The 22,165-nt window shown below is 43.7% G+C and overlaps 1 protein-coding gene across 11 annotated transcripts in view; it reads left to right on the top strand.

Moving 5' to 3' along the window:
• ATP6V0A1 (ATPase H+ transporting V0 subunit a1) overlaps nucleotides 1-22,165 on the top strand; it is a 57,184-nt gene that overhangs the window by 8,285 nt on the left and 26,734 nt on the right. For 5 of the 11 annotated variants that reach the window (XM_090044352.1, XM_090044342.1, XM_090044344.1 and 2 more), the window contains exons 6-16: nucleotides 3,559-3,662; nucleotides 4,645-4,771; nucleotides 6,347-6,429; nucleotides 7,344-7,437; nucleotides 8,973-9,185; nucleotides 12,615-12,765; nucleotides 16,003-16,142; nucleotides 16,923-17,080; nucleotides 17,611-17,701; nucleotides 19,524-19,642; nucleotides 20,093-20,309. In XM_090044352.1, coding sequence (XP_089900478.1) covers nucleotides 3,559-3,662; nucleotides 4,645-4,771; nucleotides 6,347-6,429; nucleotides 7,344-7,437; nucleotides 8,973-9,185; nucleotides 12,615-12,765; nucleotides 16,003-16,142; nucleotides 16,923-17,080; nucleotides 17,611-17,701; nucleotides 19,524-19,642; nucleotides 20,093-20,309 — 1,497 coding nt within the window. The remainder of the gene's footprint in view (nucleotides 1-3,558; nucleotides 3,663-4,644; nucleotides 4,772-6,346; nucleotides 6,430-7,343; nucleotides 7,438-8,972; nucleotides 9,186-12,614; nucleotides 12,766-16,002; nucleotides 16,143-16,922; nucleotides 17,081-17,610; nucleotides 17,702-19,523; nucleotides 19,643-20,092; nucleotides 20,310-22,165) is intronic. The other 6 variants (XM_090044346.1, XM_090044347.1, XM_090044349.1 and 3 more) reach the window with 4 other exon arrangements.

The following is a 22,165-nucleotide window of genomic DNA, read 5'->3' as shown; positions in this document are numbered from 1 at the left end:
TTGTATCTCTATGATAATAAATTACACAAGAAATGGCTCTCAATTGAAATTATTTTGACTCTTATTGTGTGTTCTAGAATATGTGAGCACTCAAGGAGGGAGAATGGCCAGAGTATTAGTTGTTTAAAAAAAGGGAAAAAAAAGAAGTGAACAAATGAGTGTGAAGCCATTTCTTGTCCATAACAACATGTTGATGATTATAATGATCCTTTTCTCAGTCTTCTTGTCTTTGCTTATGAAGAGCAGCATGAGCTGGAGAGATTTCTCTGAATCTTTTACCATAAGCACCCTAGAATATGTGAGCATAAAAGAAGACTGGAAAAGTAACGGTTAATGGCATGCAGTCCCTTGTTTCCCTTTCCTCTTAACTTTTTCTCACCATCTGCTTGTTTTTGTTTTTGTTTTGCATCTGTCATCCCCCTCTGGGTTCTGGGTTAAAAAGTTAGATGGTGAAATCAATCCCTTCTAGTTCTTGTGAGAAGTGAAGGAGTTTCCTTTGCACTGAAAGAGGCTTGAATTGTATGTGCTGCTCACAGTTATCCAGAGCATTTGCAGAAGAGACCTACCTACTGCTTGTTTTTTCTTTTTGCTAATTGAGAACAATGAAATTTAATTTTTAGAGTCTTAAAATTAATGGGGGCCTAATGTGTGCATAGTGACCAAGCATATCTTAAATGGATCAACATTAAACATTGCATTGTCCAATCTGTTGCTTTATTATGTATAGAAATGTGAAGGGTTGAGTTTCCCACCCCCCCTTAATTTGTAATTAAAATCATCCATGACAGTTAATTTATATTAGTGATGTTCCACTGCAAGCTGGTCAAGATCACAGTAGGAAAGGGACCCTGTAGAGTGATCAGTCCTCTCTTCATCCTGCAGCTTGGCTGGATCAATCTTGCTTTTGTGAAGTCTCCTGGCAGTCAGAATAGGTAGGCTGGAGGTAAATTTCATAGTAGTTGAATAACTCGACCTGCCAAAGATGAAATTCTCTGTTGCTAAGCCCTGCCCTCTGTAGGGCATGGAGCATCACTAACAATCTAGTAGCAGCACGTTTTCTTAGTAATAAATGCAATGCAAGCCTCTTTGTTAAAACTGATCCTGTTCTTTCTATCTGTTAGTTTTAGAAATGCTGCCACTTTACTTTCAAAGTATCATTTAGTTTTTGGTTTGCTGGGGTGGTGGGTGTCTGTCTGTCTGTGTTGGTTTGGGGCACCAAACTTGTCTCTCTTTGGTTATTTTCCTTCGTGAAACGTTAAGGTTTCCATACAGCTTACTCTAATTTGGCTTGATTGCCCAGGGTGTTGTGATGGATTGGATTGGCCCAGAAAATAAAACAGTTTTTTTTCCTTATTAATCTTTTAAAAAGTAAACTGATGGTTACCTTAAAATCTTTCTTGGTTTTGGGGGTGGGCATGGGAGTTCTTTTTTCATTTTTCCCCAGAACACCTGTAAATTGCAGCTAAATATTTGCAGTCAGGCAGCTGAGCTGCATGTGGTATGTCAGCCTTGCAAAATTCTCCTTGCCCAGGAAAAGTGAGTTTCTGGGTAGGCAAGTAAATCATCCTTCAGGAATTTCTCAGTATTGGAAATCATTGTGGGAAGAGGGAGACATGTGCAACTTCACTGTACAAGGCTGAGGTATGTACATGCAGCTTACATATTCAGTGCCACATTCTGCCTTCAGATGTGAGCAGCAAGCCCTCAGTGGATCAGTGGAAGACTCCCTCTCCTCCCCTTATACCTCTGAGGGTATAATATGGCCCTTATTAGTGCTGACCAGTTCCTTCATATCCCTTTTTTCATTGTATAACCTGTAGGGGTGGAAATTTTTGGCACAATTGCTGGCTCTGTCATATTAATGTAATGCAAGAGGGTGCCGTCTGAACATCCTCCTTCATTTGAGTTGTTGAAACAAGTTCTGTTTCCAGGAATTTGGGCCTGTGGGCTTGTCACTGTACATGACAAACTAAATTGCTTCCTATTTTATTGTCTGAAAAGCTAGGAAATACAGGGTGAGTGAGCTTTTTCATGTAGTGCCCCAGGAGAACTGTTGACATAGAACTAATTGGGTATAACTTGACCTAAGCACTCTGCTGCTGGATGGCCATCTATTCAAGTTCCTAAAATTCTAATGAAAAGCAAATGTGTGGTTTGCCAAACGCATATAGTTAAAGGTATCCTGCCTTTATGGGAGAGAACTTGACTTATCTGGTAATGACAGTAAGCAGCCAGGACTTGCATGTTTTATTACTGGCTCTGATTACTGATGTGCTGACCTTACGTGCTGAAAGGTGAAATAAGACCAAGGTTGCCAGTTAGTAAAATGAATAGGACACCATGTGCACGCATCAGTGGGACATTATATACAATTTGAGTATAATAGGCCCAGTTTATAGTCTGCACTTCTATCATGTATTGAGGCAGATAAGTGTGTAACAGATTTCTTGCAGGTAACATTCTTCTGTTGCTGCATAGATCAGGCTATTTTTGAGAGACAGAATCCATACTGATAATAACATGCCATTTAAAAAGGCAATGTCAGTTAATAATACCCATAATACCTTGCTGGTATAGCAAATAGACAATGCTTCAGTTTTACTGTATATAAAAGAATATCTGTATATCTTCCCTTCATTTATTATTTTTCCAAAGTTCATGAAACAATGTTTATAGCATGAAGGGTCTCTCTTTCTGCTCTATTAACACAGGTGAGGCCTTACCTGGAGTACCATGTCCAGTTCTGGGCCCCTCACTTCAAGAAAGATGGAGACAGATTAGAAAGAGCCCAGCAGAGCATAACACAAACAGAGACATGAGAAGCATGAGTTATGAGGAGAGGATGAAAGAACTAGGATTATTTAGTCAGAAGAACCGAAAACTGAAAGGTGGTATGATAACCATCTTCAAATACCTGATAGGTGATGGATGTATGTAGAGATTAGACTATTTTCTGTAGCTGTAGGGGACGGGCCTGGAAGCCATAGCCTCAAACTGCAGCAGAGAAAATCTAAGTTGGAGATGAGGAGGGATTTTCTGACTATGAAGGTGGTTAAATGCTGAAACAGGCTATCTAGAGAAGTTGTGGCATCTCCATCTGTGGAATTTTTTAAGAACAGGTTAAATAAATATTTGGCTTGCATGGTTTAGTTAGGAATGACCCTGTCCTGAGCAGGGGACTGGACTACATGAACCTAAGGCCTACTTTCCTATGAACTCATGTTCCCAGGGAATGTTTTTAATTCTTGGTAACATAGCTTATACTTATGAAAACCAAAACATTTCCACCTCTTTTCAGAATATGACCCATCAGCACTTTGTTCTTGTGTTGCAGTTTCCAGACACTCTGCCCCACCCCCATAACCCAGAGCTTTGCTGAACCACTCTGCTTACCTCGTGTTTCTTTCCTCGTGTGATCCTTAGTCTCTGTTCTTTCATCTTTTTGTTCTGTTTTATTTTCTCTTTTCTTTCTTTGCCCCTTCAAGCTGTCTCCTGGTTCCTCGTTCCCTGCATGCCACTAACTAGTTTCATTAGATATTAATTGATTTGTGAATTCAGGCTGAATTGCATCATCAGCAGATGGCGGATCCAGATCTGTTGGAGGAATCCTCTTCGCTCCTGGATCCAAGTGAGGTGGGAAGAGGAGCCGCCTTACGGCTTGGGTAATGAGAATTTTTATGCCTTCTGTTTTCTGTTACTTGGCTTAATTATTTACTTCCATTTTTTGTGGAAGCCACAGTGCTTCAAGCCCAATCCTAAATTATCTTTCTACGTGGGGTTGGGAGGAGGGGTCTAAGCCTATAAAAGCTGGTCTGAAATCAGCTAGTGTTGATATTCATTCTTTCCTTGTCCTATGTGAGCTTATTTTCCAACCCCTACTAATCCCGGAAATAAGTAGCTGAAGGAGGGAATTTACAACTCTGTTGTCTTGTGGATCGGCACAGAAGGCTGCAACTAATCTATTTCCTAAGCAGCTAGGGCTTAATTTTCAAGCATGGTTAGCATTTGCAGTGTCCACTGAAGTCAGTAGGAACATTAGGTATAGCATATATCTGGAAAAATCCACTTTTTTTTAAATATCCTTTTACTTAAACAGATTTCAGATTATCCTTGTCGCACACATGCAGAAGCCATTGTTGTTTCTGTGATGCCCTTTTATTTTGACCTGTGGGCTTTAATTGTTGGCTGTCTTGAAAGCAAATGCCTGTGGGCTTCTGTGGGTCAGCTTTGAGAGCAGTGTAGCCTGCTATCGCCTTCCTTGCTCTATGAAATCTTTGGCATCAAAGTTAACCAGAGTTGCGCGAGACTGACAGTAACAGGCATGGAAATTGTGTGACTAAGTGAAACGCATCAATTCAAGCTGTGCATTACTTTCTTAGTTGTTAATTTTGCAGATAGTAGGGTTTGCTCTCATAAAGAGCGTGAGGAGTAGTCCTAGCTTTTGGTATTGTACAGCTGTTGCCTCTGCTTTTTTGTGTGCGTGTTTGCTTATAACATTTTCCACTCTGACTAAAGAGTGAATTTAAAACAACTAGCTGGATTTATTAGTTATCAGTACAAAAGCAACAGAGGCTTCAGTCTTGTGTGTCTAAATTAAACTTTTTAGATGCAGTGCCTCAGTTTTTTCCCTCTCCCCTTCCACAGATTTGTGGCTGGTGTGATCAACCGTGAGAGAATCCCTACATTTGAGCGCATGTTGTGGCGAGTGTGTCGAGGGAACGTATTTCTGCGTCAGGCAGAAATTGAAAACCCCCTGGAGGATCCTGTAACGGTAAAAGAAACTGATATCTGTGGGGACAAAATACTGTGTAAGATCCCAAGTATCTGCCAGAATTTGTGAGACTAAGGTCCCAAATACCTGTGTGTATGAACAGAGGAACTTTACCCACGACCTTGGGGCTGAATCCTACTGTGAGCTCAATCAGGGCGAGACCTTGCGTGCATAGGATTCATTGCAGATGTAAGGCCTTGATTTATAAATGTCTGTGCTTGAGTAGCAGCTCCTCTCTCCTGTGACTCACATTCTTGGTTCTGTTCTTTGATTTATTTGTTTTTTTTAAATTCGGTGCCCATCACTGATACAGTATAGTGTTACACACTTTACTAAAAACAAACATCCTCCCCCCAAAAAAACAATAAAAAACCCCAACAACAACAAAAAAACAAACCTTCTAGGCATACGCTACTGCAGTTAAATTATTTCTTGTATTGATTCTTCATTTTATCCCCCTTTTTTCCCCCCCCACCCTAGCCCCTCATCTTAGATTTGTTTTACAAGAGTGTTACAAGGTCAGGGTCTACATTTGTAACTTCTCCACAGTAGGGAATCTGTCTCTGTTTTGTAAAGTGTCATGACCATCTATGATGATGACAGAGTACAAATGGTACCCAGTGGAGACTTGGCAGTTCCTGTATTATTTCAGCACTAGTGAAAAAAAGTTGAGGCCTCAGGATGTTATAAAGGGATTAACTAAATGTGAACGTCTAGGTCCATTACAGTAGGTCTGAGATCTGTTGGATTTCCTTATTTTAATGGTGATTGGTCTGGGAGAGGCACTAACTTTATTTCCTCTTTGTCAATTATTTAAGAAAATGAATAGCATCAATGTTGAAAGCTATGCAGCTTAAGCTCCTAGATGATGTATAATAAAAAAAAAACCCACTGGGTTGCACTGGAACAAAGATTGAAATATTATTCAACTCTTTTTTCCATGCGAGTTTGCTTTCTTGCAGCATTCACTGCCAGTAGCTGAACTGAGTCATACTAGCTATCTAGCAGAGAGGAATTGCAGCCCTATTGTACAACACTTCCTTAACTTGAGGTTACACCTAATGTAATTATTTTCTGAAACATTACATGAAGTTTCCTCAGTAAGGTAGAATAACATTTTATCAACAAATGCAGGAAGGAGATTTGGATATCTAAACTAAAACAGCTGCAGAAAGAATGTGCTCCTGGAATTCTCTGGAGGTGCCTGGTTTTCGGACTCCTCTAAATACACTGCACATGTTGCGTTACTTCCATTCATTCTTTCACTTGCTGTTCAACTCTAGAGCAGGGTTGGCTGAAAGATGTGCCTCTTTGCATCCATATGTTTAAAAAAAAGATTTCTAATTTCCCCATAGTACCTAAAGCCCTTGGCTTCAATAAACTCAAAGGCTTCTAGACTTAGGTTAAAACAAAGCTGTTTTCTTAGCAGTGATAAGGCATTTTGTTGACTCTGTGCAGATGCAACTTCCTTACATACAGAAGGGAAAAAAGGCTGTTCCATAATTTGCTATAATCGCTAGTTCCTGTGTAGCACTGAGATTTTGCACTGCATCTGTTTTTTGCTTTTTGTTCTAGGGAGATTACGTGCACAAGTCTGTGTTTATCATCTTTTTCCAAGGTGACCAGCTGAAGAACAGAGTCAAGAAAATTTGTGAAGGGTAAGAATGCCTTGGATATTTTTATTGCTGGATTTTCATTTGTGCTTAGTACCTTTAAAATAATTTGCATACTTGCAATGCATATTGAAATCCAAATTACTTCTGAGAGAGATAATATTGTTAAAACTCTCATTAAACCTGAATTAGTCAGAAAAACCATGTGATGCAGTGTGCATCAGAATGAAGTTCTCTAGCTGACTCTTTCTTGACTTTGTAAATCTGTAATGAATGGTCCATGTATGTGTTACTGAAGTATATTGGACAATCAAAACTGCCTACTGCCTCCAGTTTTTAAATCTTAAAGTGGATGAACTGCTCTTGTTTTTGAAGGAGTAGTCAATCAAGCTCTTCAGTGCAGCTTCCTGATGAATAGCAGTTAAACTGTCCCAATACACATTAAACTAAGACAGCTACTCTGCTAAATAAAGGTGCTATTGAAAATGCTCTTGGCTCCTAAGGTCACTATATATTAATTTCTCAGTCTTCAGGTTTTTTGGCTTGCAGCATGTACAGACATTCACTCTCCCAGGAGAAACTCTCTTGGGAGCTCTTTAACTCTGGTTGTTCCTAGATTAATTTAATCCTGGAGAAGTCACTTTTACTGTGGGAGAAAAATCTTGAACATCTGTATTCTTTTGGCTGCTTCTGGGAGAGCAGTGACCTGAGGCCTTATTCAGACTCAGACTTTCATACCTGTGACAGATATCATCTGGGGCATAACTTGGATAAGAAAGCCAGAGCATTCACTTAACAGTTCTGCTTTGAGCAAATTTGTGTAGTAGCCATCTGATATGAAGAACAGCTCTGCTCTTTGCTGAAACCTTAAACTTTACTGTACACACTCTTTACTCAACGCTACTTGTGGCTCATGAACTGATTATCTTACTACTGGAAGTGGTTTGCATGTTTTACAGATTCCGTGCCTCCCTTTATCCCTGCCCAGAAACACCACAGGAAAGGAAGGAAATGGCTTCTGGAGTCAACACTAGGATTGAGGATCTGCAGATGGTATAACAGCACAGTGAATGGAGTCAATGCCACATTGTCATAGTAGAATCCTGGGCTGCTTAGATGGCTCTGAGTGTGGGATAGTGTTTGCTTGCAGATTGTTGGGCATATTAAATGTAGTCAGGCATAGGACCTGCTGTGGGGCTAGCAGTTTTTCAGAAGAGAACAGCTTTGTCTGCTCAGTTCCACTCATCAGCCCAGGTAGGGTAGTAAAGTGGATTTCATTCCACAAAAGTAAACCTCCTGTGGGTAAGTACTGCCATGGGTATTAATATTCATAGCAGCAGGTGCAGAGTTAATATGGAGGGGTGGATGGCAAGGAAATATGTCTCCAAAGCCAGTAGCATGGATGAGTGAAGCTTGCTCCTCCAGGATCCTTGCAGGTGAAAATAGTCCAGTCTGTCTGTTTCCCAAATTAGTGAAAATACCAGCACTATTTTAAAGCTGACAGATTTCCTGCCTGTCTTTGTGCTTGCATGCCATGGTGCCAAGGAGAGCTTCTGCTTTTGAAAAAAAATTCCTTTAGTGCAACAGCTCTGGGTGTCAGTGAAAGCAGGAGCTGAATCAGCAACATGTGAAGCTGCCTGGTGCTGGCTCTGTCACATCTGATGCTTGCAGCTGAATTCACAGGAAGGGCAGTAAGTTGCTTTGTGAGGAAACTGACTAAGGGTTTTGATTGAGAGAGAGGTTTTTTTCCCCCCAGGTGGGTGTTGGATGCAAATGTTAAAGAAAAGAGGTTAAAACTGGGCTGCTGCTTAGCCAATATAAAGGTCAGCTCCCCAGTTTGAAGCTGCAGAGAACAGCTGTGTAGTAGCTGTCATAAAGTGGATAAGAATGCAGGATACATATGTTAACTTTCCCCATATACAGAATTTGCAGAAATGATGCTAACTTAGGCTTTACAGTCAGTAACAATGACATAGCTTGAGCTCGATACATGTTCCAGTGATATTGCACATGCCAGAGCACATGGTTTATTTTTTTCTAGAACTTGTATTATGGCAGTTTTGAGAGCCAAATGTGGATGAATTCTAAACCCTTTTTAACACATCCTCCTTGTCTCCTTACCAAGATGGTGGTCCTGCATTTCATGGCTTACACGTGGTCATTCCTTGACTGTGTCTTGGACAGTAAATGTCTATTAAGTTTCATGAAGCAAAAATCTCCCCTTGGGATTCTGTGAAATGAACATTTTGCCTTTTGAATTATCTGCTGAAGATTGGACAGAGGAAGGACAATAGACTAAATAACTGTTTCCTGAGCTGCTTTTTGGGAGTAGTTTTTGGAGAGAGAGACAGAGAGAGAGAGAGAGAGAGAGAGAGAGAGTGTGTGTGCAAATGCTCCAGCTTGCAACAATGATGATGGGGGGGGGGGGGAAGGATCTGCCTCTAAGTAGCGTTTTCTCCCTATTTCTTTATCAGTAGCAATGAGTTGGGTGCACTGCTAAGTGCTGTAAGTTTCAGCTACAACTGTGGGGTGTGCCACAATTCCCAGTTGAATACCTTGCTGCAATCTGTTCCACCCTTCTATGAAAGGTGCTGAACCAAACAGAGGATCATCGCCAGAGAGTTCTACAGGCAGCTGCTAAAAACATCCGTGTCTGGTTCATCAAAGTGCGCAAGATGAAAGCCATCTACCATACCCTGAACCTGTGCAACATTGACGTAACTCAGAAGTGTCTCATTGCTGAAGTCTGGTGCCCTGTTGCTGACCTTGATTCCATTCAGTTTGCTCTCAGAAGAGGAACGGTGAGCATCTCCCACATCTAGTATGACAGCAGTGACTTACCTACAAGGCCAGTCCTAGCAAATCTGGAATTAACTGGTTTGCCTGAAGAGCTGTATCTGGCTGGGTTTCTAAAGTATGTTCTTTCACAGAGGGCACTCTTACTTAACCCAGCTACCAGATCAACTCAAGAATTGTTGCAGAGGTGGAGACTACAATAGTGGAGTAAAGTACTGATTCCTTGAAGGCTTCTCTTTACTGAAATCTCACCATAGTATACATGACTTTATCATAAACAGTTGAATTTAGGCTTTATATGCAGGCAAAGGATAGAATTATAGAATTTCCTGTGTTGGGAGTCCTTGGTAAATCTCATTTAACCTGGCTCTTGGGAGTCCTTGGTAAATCTCATTTAACCTGGCTCTTTTGAAGTCCTGCCACTTGGATGTGCAGCACAGCTTTTCAAAAGGACTCACTTACTCTATGGCACAAGCAATGCTGTAGCTTTTCTCTCTCTCCCTTTCCTTCCCTCCCCATATTTCTCCCACCCAAATCTTCTGACATGCTTCATAAGAAGGGACCTACCTGAATCTTGGCAGAAGTGTGTTGCTCTGTGGGTACTTTAATCTTGCTCTTTTTGCCATGTTCCTCTTTGCCTCCCTCCCCCCACTGCTGATTGGCAGAAGGGCCCTGGCAGCCCTGCTGCTTGCTGCTGATCAGCCAGGAGGCAAAAACCTCAGCATATTTAAAATGGCAGTTTTTCCCTCCTAGCTGATCTGTGGCAAGTGGTGGGGTTATTGGGGCCCCTGTGCCAATCCACAGGGTGGGGAGGGGCCCTGCAAAAAGAGCAAGATTACAGGAGCTGCTGTGTAGCATGCTTCTGCTATGATTTAGGTGGGTCCCTATTTATAAGCTCTGATCCGCTTATGGAAGTGACAATGTGTGACTAACTTCCTCTGTTCTGAGTCTTCCCCCTTTTGTTTTGAAGAAATGCGAGGCAACCCTGATACGCACAAAATAAACTCCATCCTACAAAGGCAACATGGGTGCAGGGTCCTCTAATTACCTTTAATGATATTTGCTTGCCTCTTGTTCTGCAGCTTCAGGATGTGAGCTACTACAGGGTTGCCTTAGCACTTGATGTATGGTGTTTTGGCTGGATACTTCTCAACATGCTGCTTTTTAGCTGTCTTGGTGTTTCTGCTCTATGGTGCAGGCTCTCATGCCTGCAGTGATGTCTAGCACAGTTCAGCATGCCTGTACGTTACCCCTGAGGTGGTGCTCACCTGGCTTTGTATTGTTTATGTTCTGTAGTTCGTTTCTAGTTTGTTCTTTCCTAAGTACTGAGACCTCCCCCTGTTTAGCAGCAAGCCTGCCTAAATAGCTGGCACTTTTGTGTGAGCTTTCTGACTGGTCTTCAGGATATGGGGTGACCTCTAGCTCTCTTGTTGTCAGAAGAATGCTTGCTTGCAGTCCTTGCAGCAGAGGTGTGTCCATACCCAATGGTGACAGAGTCCCTGTATGTTTTGGACTAATGCAACTTGGTCATTTAAATGCACAGCTTCTGGGAGAGGGAAGTGTATTTTTATACCTAAAAAATTATTTCTGCATTTGCCATCCATATGTGAGAGGGCTTCCCACATCAGATGCCTAACATGAGAAGAATGTATATGGAGTAATCCTTTCCTGCCCTCAGCCCTCCCAAGCTCCTGGTTTCAGCATGAGGCAGTAAGCAAGAGTAGCAGCAGGTGCAGACAGTGTATCCTGGAGGGCAAGGCATTCTGGGAAGGGTAGTTTTTGAGAGTGGCAATGAAGTTTCACTGCTGCTGATGTGAGGGGAGCTCGTCTCCAACTTTTGCTTCTGAAATCCATGTTGAAAGACAAAAAAGAATCTGATTTTGGTAGCAAAGAAATAGGGTCAATTCCTTCCCTTCCCCCCAGTAGTGACCTCCACTGCCTCTCTACAAAACTGATTCCCATAATGTTTTGCCTCCATGCCACAGACTGCCTGTGCTAGTTTTCTCTTGCAGATAGAAAGCACCCTGCTTCCCATCCTTCTGGTGCCTTAAGGTGGCATCTAGTTGCCTACCTTGAATTACGTTACTGTCCCTACTATTAAGATCCAATTGCTTTATCCTCAGGAAGGTGGTAGACCAGAGGCAGGCAAAATATGGCTTGCAGGCTGCATCCGGCCTGTCAGGCAACTTTTCATTTGGCCTGTGGGCAGGTGCCTACCAATTCACTGTATCCAGCCTGCCCATGGGCTGTCCCTGTTGTGCTGTCGTGGGGCTGAAGCCCACTCACTCCTGTGGGGACAGTACCTGCTTCACTCCCACCCTTGCCCACAGGATGGCCCTGACCCTGAACCCACAGGTTGGGAAGCGGCAGTGGGCAGGGGAAGTGGTGGTGGAGGGCAGGGGGGATGGGGTGGTAACAGTTAGGCTAAGGGAAGTGGGGCCAGCAAGTGAGCAGGAAGGTAGGGAAGTGGCAGGGGAAGGGTGAGGGTGGGGTTGGCAGTGGTGGTGGGCAGGAGTGCAGGGCCTATGCCAGGGAACCCAAGGCAGGGTGGCAGGAGTGCAGGGTCCACCTGGCTCCATCACGTGGGACTTGCAGGCATTTCCCGGGTTCTCTGCTCGAGCTGTGCACCTCTGGGGGAAGCCCCATGTGATGGAGTCAGAGGCCTGATCCCACTCGATATGTGCAGGTCATGTGGAATGGTGGGGAGCTCCATGATATGGAGCTGGGCTGGATCTGCCCCTCTCCCTGGTGCCCTGGCTGAGCCCCATGATCTGCACCACTGGCTTCATTGCACAGGGCTTCCCCTGGCACCATTGGGCTCAGGCATGTGAGCCCTGCATGATGGACCCTGTGGCTCGGCCATGTGCAATCCTGCCGGGACCACATACAGCCAGGGGGCTCCACCTGCTGCTGTCACTGGTGGCAGGGGCTGTGTGCAATGGGAGGGGGCATGTTTGTAGGGGGACCTCCTTACGTAACCTCCCATAAGCTCAACCTCCCTCCCCTCCCCCTAATATACAAGAATAAGATTTCATCTTGAGCTTTTATGCAATCACCTCCATGTGTACACACATACACACACACACACACGCGCGCGCACACACACACACACACACGCTTTTAAATAATCAAAATATCTACAACATGTTTGTTTTTGTTTTTTAGTATACAATTTTTTTTGCTCGTTCCGAGATGGCAAACTCCCTTCCCAAAATGAGTAGTTTTCTCGTTAAGTGGTCCTCCAGCCAAAATAATTACCAACCCCTGTGGTAGACTCTCATATGGCTCTAGTGTTTTCCTGCACTGTGCAAATGAACCACAAAAATGTAAACTTATAGCCCCTTTCCAGAGGGGAGGGGAGCATTCCATTCTTGTGCTACATTGCTCAAGGGAAGAAGGAGTCTCTCTAACTCCTATTTGTTTCCTTTAAACAGGAACACAGTGGATCCACTGTCCCATCCATTCTGAATAGGATGCAGACCAACCAAACCCCTCCAACTTACAACAAAACCAACAAGTTCACTTCTGGATTTCAAAACATAGTAGATGCATATGGCATTGGAACTTACCGGGAGATAAATCCAGGTAAATGCACAACCTGTTCTGTTTGTTCTGCTGTCTTGTTTATAAACAACTTAGGATTCCTGACTTTGTGCCTTGGTCTCTTCTGCTAGGCAAAGTTCTGTGTTGGACTGACCCAGATCTGCAAAAAGAGTGTGTAGGCTCCTGTTTCTCTGCAACCGAATCGTAAAGCGCTTGCTAACACTATTTAGTATGTAGAGATACAGTGGGGATGTGAACTACTTGGAACATGGCTTGCAAGTGAGCAGTGTTATGAGTGTAAAATAATTATCCTAGCCCAAAAGGACTGAGGTGAAATAATGACGTGTGGATTTCTTTGCTTTTGAGGTCATTTCTGGGTGTTTGTTGCTTTTAGTGAACAAGTTTAGCTTAATCTTGTCAGATGTTTTAATACCAGTTGAGGTAGTTGTATCCAGTGGGAATATTTATCCCTGACAATCTTTTTTTCACATTTATTTAGATCAGGTGTGGGCAAAATGGCTGATCTGGCCAGCAGCTGGACTCCATTTTTCTATATTCCTGGCCCCTTGCAACAGAGGCAGCCTGGTCTGGAGCCGTGATTCCTTGCTTGTCTGACCTGCCCAGAGCACCCAGGCTACAGATCGTGGCTCTGCCCTTGCTCCAAAGCAAGCTGCCCCCATTGCAAGTTTCCAGAAGCTCCAGAGCAGCCCTCTTCCCTGGTTTGCCACCTGTGCTGCTGGTCTGGCTGCAGCTGGTCTCTTCGGCAATCCTAACCTTGAGCTTTCCTACACAGCTGCCTAGGGTCTCCATGGAGGCTGGCCCCAGCTGTGTGCAGGGGTGGCTGGGAAATGGAGTCCACTGCTGACAGGATCCAGCCTGCAGGCCAGGCTTTGCCCGTCTCTGATCTAGATCAAGTGCAGTGGAAGACTACGATGTGATTTTGAGGGTTACTTTGTGCTGAATTCCTAGTATTTGCCCTCCTTCTAGCAAAACTTACTACTACTATAACTTTACTTAAATTTTTCTGTGCTCCCTGTGTAAGCTACTGGCTTTACCTGGCACTAGCTGTCTGCTGTATCTTTTGTAGGAAGGGTAAACAATAACAAGTTTGGCTTCTCTTCCTCTGTGAGCTTTATTGTTACAACATGTGCCAAAGGTGCAGGTCAGGAAACTGATTTTTCTAAAATTTTCACACGCTCTGTCTTCTTAGCAAACCAGCCCTACAGAATCAGAATCTAATGTCAGCCAAAGTGTTGCAGGAAATAAACTTTATGCTGTGGTGCTTAAAACTGGTTTAACAGTCTCGTTTCCAGCAAAGAACCATTCCCTGGATGCTAAACCAATGGTGATAGATTACAAAGCAGGAAAAGCCTGCTGTTCAGTAGATTTCCTAAAGAGGCAAAAGCTGAAATGCTGTGTGTGATCAACCTTGTCAGAAAGCTTTTGTGTGCTGTGACTTTTATACTTGCCTCAGTGTGTGATTTCAAGGTAAATTATCCTGATGTGCCTGGTCCGCATATAAGTTGATGGCCTTTACAGGAATTCTGGCCCACAAAACACAGGCTTAAGGCATGGCTGAGTGAAGCAGCAAAAAATATAATGAAAAATGTAGGACTTTGACCTGGAGTATTAAAAAATACTTGGTCACTGCCTGCCAACTAGGATTAGTTGGGGATTGAAGGGGGGGAAAAATTAGAGGATCATAGAAAAGTAGTGTTGGAGGGCACTTCATGAGGTTATCTTGTCCAGCCTCTTGCTCAAGGCAAGGTCATGTCTGAGCACTCGGCCAAATCCGATCAGTCTCAAGTTTCCTTACATATGTGGATGAACTCTACCTGTCTCAAGAAGTTTATGGGGTGACAAGAGGTAAGGCACTGCTGGACCTGGTACTGGCCAAAGGGGATGATCTAATTAACGACTTAAGAATTGAAGGGAAGCTGGATGACTGACCATGAGTTGCTCACTTTCACTATCCATTGAAAAGCTGGCAAACCAGCCAGCAATGCAGTAGTCCTTGACTTCAGGAAAGCTGACTTTCATAAGCTCAGGAGGCTTGTTCTTGAGGCCCTGACAGGCCATGATTGTACAGGGAGGGGAGTTCATGATGAGTGGTTGCTCTTTATGAAGAGATGCTGTGAGCTGTGGGACTCTTCAGCCTGGAGAAGCGCAGGCTCAGGGGTGCCTTGGTGGTAGCCTATAAGTACCTAAGGGGTGTGCATCAGGATCTGGGGGAACACCTGTTCACCAGAGCACCCAAAGAGGTGACAAGGTCCCACAGTCACAAATTCCTCCAAGACCATTTTAGGCTGGACATAAGGAAAAACTTCTCTACAGTCTGAGCCCACAAAGCCTGGAACAGACTCCTCACAAAGGTGGTACCTAGCACCTACTCTAGATACTTTTAAGAAATATTTGGATGCTTATCTTGCCAGGATCCTTTGACCCTAGCTAACTGCCTGCCCCTTGGGCAGGGGGCTGGACCCAATGATCTTACAAGGCCCCTTCCAGCCCTAATGTCTATGAAATCTGTGAAAATAAACCATCTCAGCCAAGTGTCCATCCAATCTGCCCTTGAAAACTTCCAAGGATGGAGACTCTACAGTTTCTCTAGGTGGCCTGTTCCAGTGCTTGACCACCCTGCTAGTCAGAAAGTGTCTCCTAATCTCCTACCTAAACTTCCTCTGCTGAAGTTTGAGGTCATTGGTTCTAGTTCTGTCCCCTATGGTTATGGAAAAAAGCCAATCTCCATCCTTTGCAATTGCCCGTCAGGTATTTGAAGACTGTTATCAAATCCTCCCCCTCAGTCTTCTATTCTCCAGGCTAAATAACCTTAGTTCTTTCAACTTTTCCTCATGAGTCACAGCTCCCAGGCCCCTTATCCTTTCTGTTGCTTTCTGCTGCACTTCTCCCAAACTCTCTACATTCTTCTTGAAGCACAGGATCCAAAACTTGTGGATATATTGGGGGAGTGGAATAAATTGGTGCTGAGAGTTAAATCTGAGGCTGGTCAGCATCACAAAGGATGTGCATGTTTCACCTGAAATTCAGTTAAATGTTGCAGGAAGCTGACTTCCACACATGAGCAGAGGTGCTTTTTATTATGAGTCCCATGTCTGTAACGTAGTTTCCTTCCAATATCTGCAGTGTAGATTTGGCCTGTTTAGAAATTTGGTATGATTTTAAAAATTGTACTGCTAATGGAATAACTAGAAATAGAGAGCCGCTCAGCTGTGTGTCCGGGTTTTTACCATGTGCTGCTCTCTCTTCCTTACCTTCCAGCTCCGTATACAATTATCACTTTCCCCTTTTTGTTTGCTGTGATGTTTGGAGACTTTGGCCATGGAATCCTGATGACACTAATAGCTATGTGGATGGTGCTTAGGGAAAGTCGCATTTTGTCACAGAAGAATGACAATGAGGTAAAGGCTTGGGTCTAGCTTGGCTTTTAAAGGAAAGCTGAGAGACCTGATTGTATTTTCCCTGTAGTGTTGCTAATATTAGTTCTTTTGGGTTTTTTTTTCATTTTCAGGCTTTTAAGAACATGAACAAACTGAGTAATAAACTAAAAGCCTCTAGACCTCAGAATGAGTAATGTCCCTTCTCAGAATAGTGGGTTGGTTCCTTTTACTTTGCATTTTAAATGTTTGGTCTAAGTTACTCAGAAAAAGTGCATGGTTTGATGGTTAACCAATGAGGTCTTGCCCCCTGCAGTGCTGGTTGATTCATGGGTGAAACCTGATTTGCCAGGCTAGTTTGGTTTGCATCTCTCTCCCTACAGTTTGACTAATTGTCTTCTTGGGGCCTGGACAGGGTGACAAGTCAGGATTCAGATGCTTTTTAGAGTTTGAACAAAATTGTCACAGTGTTGCCACAGCATCTGCTTAGCTCTGCTCCTGGGCAAATATTTCTCAACTGATGTTCACTTCACAATATGGATGTCAAAAGATTTTTCCCTTGCCCCCTGCAGGCTAGAAGATGTCATAGATTATTATTCTTCATGGGACTGACTAGCTGGCCAGCCTCTGTGCTCCAGCTGTTATCCGCCTTGCAGTTGTAATCCCTGAATCCTTAACACATGCTATGGAAAGGAGGCTTGGTGGCTTTTCTAGAATTGGCTGGTTTCAGACTCTGCTACTTTGGATAGACTAATTCATGTTTTGTTAGTACTCATGGATGACTACTTTTTTTTAAACAAACAGATGTTCAGCATGATTTTTAGTGGTCGCTACATCATTCTGCTAATGGGAATGTTCTCCACTTACACTGGCCTCATCTACAACGACTGCTTCTCCAAGGCACTTAACATGTTTGGCTCATCGTGGAGCGTCCGGCCAATGTTTACCAATGCCAATTGGACGTAAGTAATTAGATGCTTGAAAAATAAGTGGAGGGCCAAGTTTCATATGCTAAAATCCATTTGTCCAGGGCTCATAAGAGAATAGTAGTGTAGTGAAGAGCACACTATGTAAAACGCCCAACAAAAAACAAACTACAGAGCTTAAGATATGTTAATATGGAAAACAGCTTAAACTAGGAACCAGTTGGCTGTTCTTCACTTTGCTTTTCCATCATTTCTTTACATGCATCATTAAAAATTTATGGAAGGAAGGCAATTCCTGGTAGTGCATTTCACAAGCATGCTAACTTTTAGCAGTCTGCCTCTGTGCCTTGTCAAAGCCCATTTGAATTAGTGAGGCTTCACCTGGGACTGGAGCAGCATGACACACACATACTGATTTCCATTGATAAATTCCCCAAGTATATAATGGGGTGGGGGCCTATGTCTCACTTCCCTTCTATGTGCAGGGAATGTGCCAGGTTATCCTTGTATATTTCTTTTTAAGAAAAGGAATTGAGCTTGATTTTTGTATATTGGTGTCCAAACAGAGATGACCTCCTTCGCAATGCCCCTGTCCTGCAGCTGGATCCTGCAGTTCCTGGGGTCTTTGGTGGGCCATATCCCTTTGGCATTGACCCAGTAAGAGTTCTTTCTAATATTGTCTTCAAAATATATGCTCTTTGTACGTATGTGACAAGTATCTGTTTGGTTAAACCATAAAAGGCTCTGTTTTTATGTAGCAAACTCAGTACAGTAACACTTAGAAATGTACCGTCTGTTTAAGTGCCTAGGTTTGGAACTGAAAAGAAGAACTATATACTTTCCTAGGTTAGGTACTTATCCAAATACAATGTAAACAATGTTCTCTGTGTGTATAGTAGCATTAGTGCTGTGGTATTTGCAGTCCTGAAACTCACTAGTTCTTACTTTAAAGCATATTAATGCTGCATTTACTTGCATACCATACTCATCTTTTATCCAAAAATGAGCCCCGCAGAATTGGGGTACATGTCTTAAATGGGAAAACTGATTTTTCTGCCAAGAATAGAAGTATGGGGACACATTTAAGATGCTGTTTTTCCTTCTCTTTCCTCCAGCAGCTGCATGGAGAAAGGGGCAGATCCAGATGTGGTAGGGCGCAGTGGTGCAGTCACATTCTGCTTTTATTCTTTCTCCACTCAACACTTTAAAACCAGCAGTATAGCAGCAGCAGTGACATTTTTATTCAGGCAGTGTCGGGGTCTATGGATGACATAGCTTATCACAGTCTACCCAATTCCTGTGAATTGTTTTTTGCTCCTCATTGTTAAAAACCATCTCTCCTGTTAATGGTCTTGGATGTTCCACTAATCAAGCTATCTTTTCTTTAGCAGTCTTGCTGTCTGTTAACTACCCCCTGTCTTTTCTCCTATTTCATAGTCCTACAGACTATTTTTAGCTTTTCTTAAAATACTACCTCCACTCATGGAGCCTACTTTAGCAGCAGCTAGTTTCAGCTTTTGGCTGAACAGTTAAGAGCTGCCAACACTAACTGTGAAAGAGTTAACGCTGTAGCTTTGGCCTGAGCAGGAAGGGGAGGGTAGGAGAGCTGAAGATTAGGTTCTGTCCTTGTTTTGTGCAGCCATAAATGTGGAACAGTCTTTTTTGGGAAGGCAAAATGAAAGGAAAAAAAGGGTATGTCTTAGGGGCGTGTGGTATGTGAGGAAAATATGGTGGTTCATTTGGAGCTCCTATTATGAGCCATGAAAACAAGGGCAGCTTGTCATGCTGTCAGTTCTGTGGTATTAACAGTCCCCACACCAACTAGCTTCCATTCTCAATCTTTAAATTGTTTGTTTCAGGTTGCTTTTACAAGCCCTGAAAATGAGAGGAAGGAAAGCAGCTCTTTGGCAGCCATTTCTTCTTTGCTGGTTCTGGGACAATTAAGAGTTCAGTTAGTTACTAGTTAAAACTATTAGGGCTCATGAAACTAATAAAATCTGCAGTACAAGTATTACCCCACTGCAGTTTTGGGGTTTTTTTTTGTTTTTTCATGTGCTGCAGTGCACATGTAGATGCTGCCCTGGCTGGCTGGGGCACAGGGTACTTCAGCACAGGGCTAGCCAGCAGGCAGCCCTTACACTGAAGCACCCTTGTGCCCCAGCCAGTTTCTCCACAGCACATGGAGCCTGGTTGGAGCAGCCCTGGCTAGTAGGCTTGCTCCCTGGGTCCCCTGCCAGACTGGGCTGCTCCGACTTGGCTCCACGTGTTGCTCATGAATAAACTCTGGAGCAGTAAGCAGTAAGTCACATGTGTATTTGTTCCCTGTATCTGTTTAGTGTGTCTTGTTACTTTTATCTGTTCCCTAAGTCTGTTAGTGTTTGATAGCTTTTGCCGTTTTAATACAAACAAATGCTAATTCAGTTCACCTTTGACTGCTCTTTCACTTGGTAATTCTGACTGAACTGATGTTTGCGACCAGATTTGGAATATTGCCAGCAACAAACTGACCTTCCTCAACTCCTTTAAGATGAAGATGTCTGTGATTCTTGGCATTATCCAGATGCTTTTTGGTGTCATGCTCAGCCTTCTCAACCACATGTGAGTGTGCTTTATCATCTTTTTGCTAAGAGAAGTGGAGACTTCCTCTTTTTGTAGAAGACTTAAGAGTAGACTCTCACTTGGATAGGCTTTCACATCTGAGATTTTATCTCTTTAAAGCTTGCCCCATGGCACATGCTCTTAAAGGTGCAGGGAATTGAGATAAGGTATTTCAGCACACTACAAATAGCAAACCGTTTATTTCTATTCCACTGTGAATGTATTTGCCTGTCAATTGTTTCTCTCTCAGATCCTTTATTTATTTATTTATTTAAAGATTTAACTAATAAAATGCAGCACTTTTTTCTTTTTTTTCTTTTTTTTTTTTTTTTAAGACTTCCTCCTTTGAAAAGCTAGCCTTACCCTTAGTCTGCATTGTGCCTCTCTGATATCAATAGAATTTAAGGGTGTCTTAACATACCTCATAGATGCAATTCTTTTTTTCCATAGTTACTTCAGGAAGCCACTGAATATCTACCTTGGGTTTATTCCTGAGATAATTTTCATGTTGTCTTTGTTCGGCTACCTTGTTATCCTCATTTTCTACAAGTGGACTGCCTATGATGCTCATACCTCAAAGGATGCACCAAGTCTTCTAATACATTTCATCAACATGTTTCTGTTCTCCTATGCTGATCCTAGTAATAAGATGCTTTATAAAGGGCAGGTATGTGGCAGTTCTGAGCGGATACAAAGCGGTTAGTGTTTCCAGTGTTGAAGCCTTCCGCTCAAATGCTGGACATAAATCCAACTTGCTGGAATGTTTCAGGTTGAGGCATTCTAAGATGCTGGAGATACTTTTTGCATGAGGATCCTTTTCACTCCCAAGTTAGCAATGCAGCAAGTGAAAACCAGAATATGGCATAATTCTTCTAAGCAGGGTACCTTTTAAAGCCTGACTCATTTAGAAAGGCCTGAGCTTTCATAGGCCACAGCCTACTTTGTTAGATGCTTTTGAATGTAGAGGTGTACTGATACATCAGTCCAGTATCGGATTGGCATCAATATAAAGAAAATTGTACCAGAAGGTGGCCTGATGTGGCTGATAAATGGCCCGTGCATGTGTGTAACCCAGCACAGCACGTAGGCAGTGAGGAGCACAGACGGGCAGCTTGGAGAGCTGTATGCAGTTGGTAAGCCTGTGGTAGACAGGGAGGTGGGAGGTAATGAGGCTGGGGTAAGTGCTGTCCAGCTGGGGTGGGGTGGGCGTGGGATAGTCGTGGCTCATCTGGGGAGCGCGGGGGTAGGGGCAGCTCCTGCTGCTGTGCACACCCCAGGAGGGTATGGGGGGATATGTGCCCCCATGTCTGCACAGGGTGAGATGGGCCGCAGCTGTGGGTTGGGGTTGGGGCTGCGCTAGGCTCTTGCCAGTGAGGGGGCTGGGCCGGGCTGTGCTGTGTTTAGAGTGGGTGGTGGTGGTGGTGCTGGGAGGGCAGCCTGGGGGGCTATGGTGAATTTTGGGGTGGTTGGAGCCCCTTCTCCTGTAGCCCCCCCCCCCAGCGCTGCTGCCTGCTCCAAGCACAGCCCAGCTCGGACCAACCCCACTTGCAGGAAGAGCCCCGTGCAGCCCAGCGCCAGCCCGCAGCGGCAGCTGCGCTGCCCTGTGCAGATCCAGCGGCTACGCACCCCCCACATGCCCACCCAGGGTGCGTGCAGCAACAGGAAGCTGCCATCCCATACCACCCAGACAAGCTGTGGCTTCATCTTGCATCTTGCCCCACACCCTCCCTTGCTGTGGGGTCCTTGATCTGCTCCAGCATGCACCTTCTCTTCCCCCTCCTGCTTCCATCACAACAGACTTAAGAGCTTCACACAGCTTTCCATGCTGTATTGGAAATTGGATTGGTATCGGCCAATATGACTCCTTATAAATTGGCTATCTCTGTTGGTGCACCCCTGTTTGAATGAATTCAGCTTTAAGGTGCCCCCCTGTCCTCCTCTGCCTGAGTTCAGACTAATGCTGCTAACTGCCTCTCTGCTTGTAATTGTCCTAAAAAGGGGGAACCGTAACTTCAGCAGGAATTTTAAATCTGAATGTCATTATCACTTGCCCCCAGACAATCTGGGTTCTCTGTTAACCAGAAGTCAGCAGAAAATCTTTTTCTGTGCCAATAGCGTTGTGCCCTCTAACACAGCTAAGACACTTATCCAGGATAAATGAGAGAGTGCCATCTGCCCAACTGCTGCTCCCTGTAAAACCACTTACATTTTTCCTAGAGGTCTCCACTCCACTCCAAGTGGTGACCTTACCTCTCCTTCCCTATTGCATTCAGGTCGGATGAGAAACAACCTGGGCATAATGCAGCTGTAGGCAAACAGAAAGCACAGGCCAGTCTGCTGTTGTGGGAAACAGTAGGTGGGTATAACTGATGCAGATATTGTTAGGGTGTAGATAACTCCAGAAATGTTTGTACTATGGAGCTAGTAGTTTTTAAATGAGACTTGTATCAGACTTGTATAAGAAGATAATTGGCTGGAACACAGCAGTGAGTTGCAGGTTAAATTATCTGAGACCTTCTTCCA

The sequence above is a fragment of the Crocodylus siamensis genome, chromosome 4, assembly GCF_052110815.1.
Source record: "Crocodylus siamensis isolate JL-2025a chromosome 4, ASM5211081v1, whole genome shotgun sequence".
NCBI lineage: Eukaryota > Metazoa > Chordata > Crocodylia > Crocodylidae > Crocodylus > Crocodylus siamensis.
This window is presented reverse-complemented; position numbering and strand designations above follow the sequence as displayed.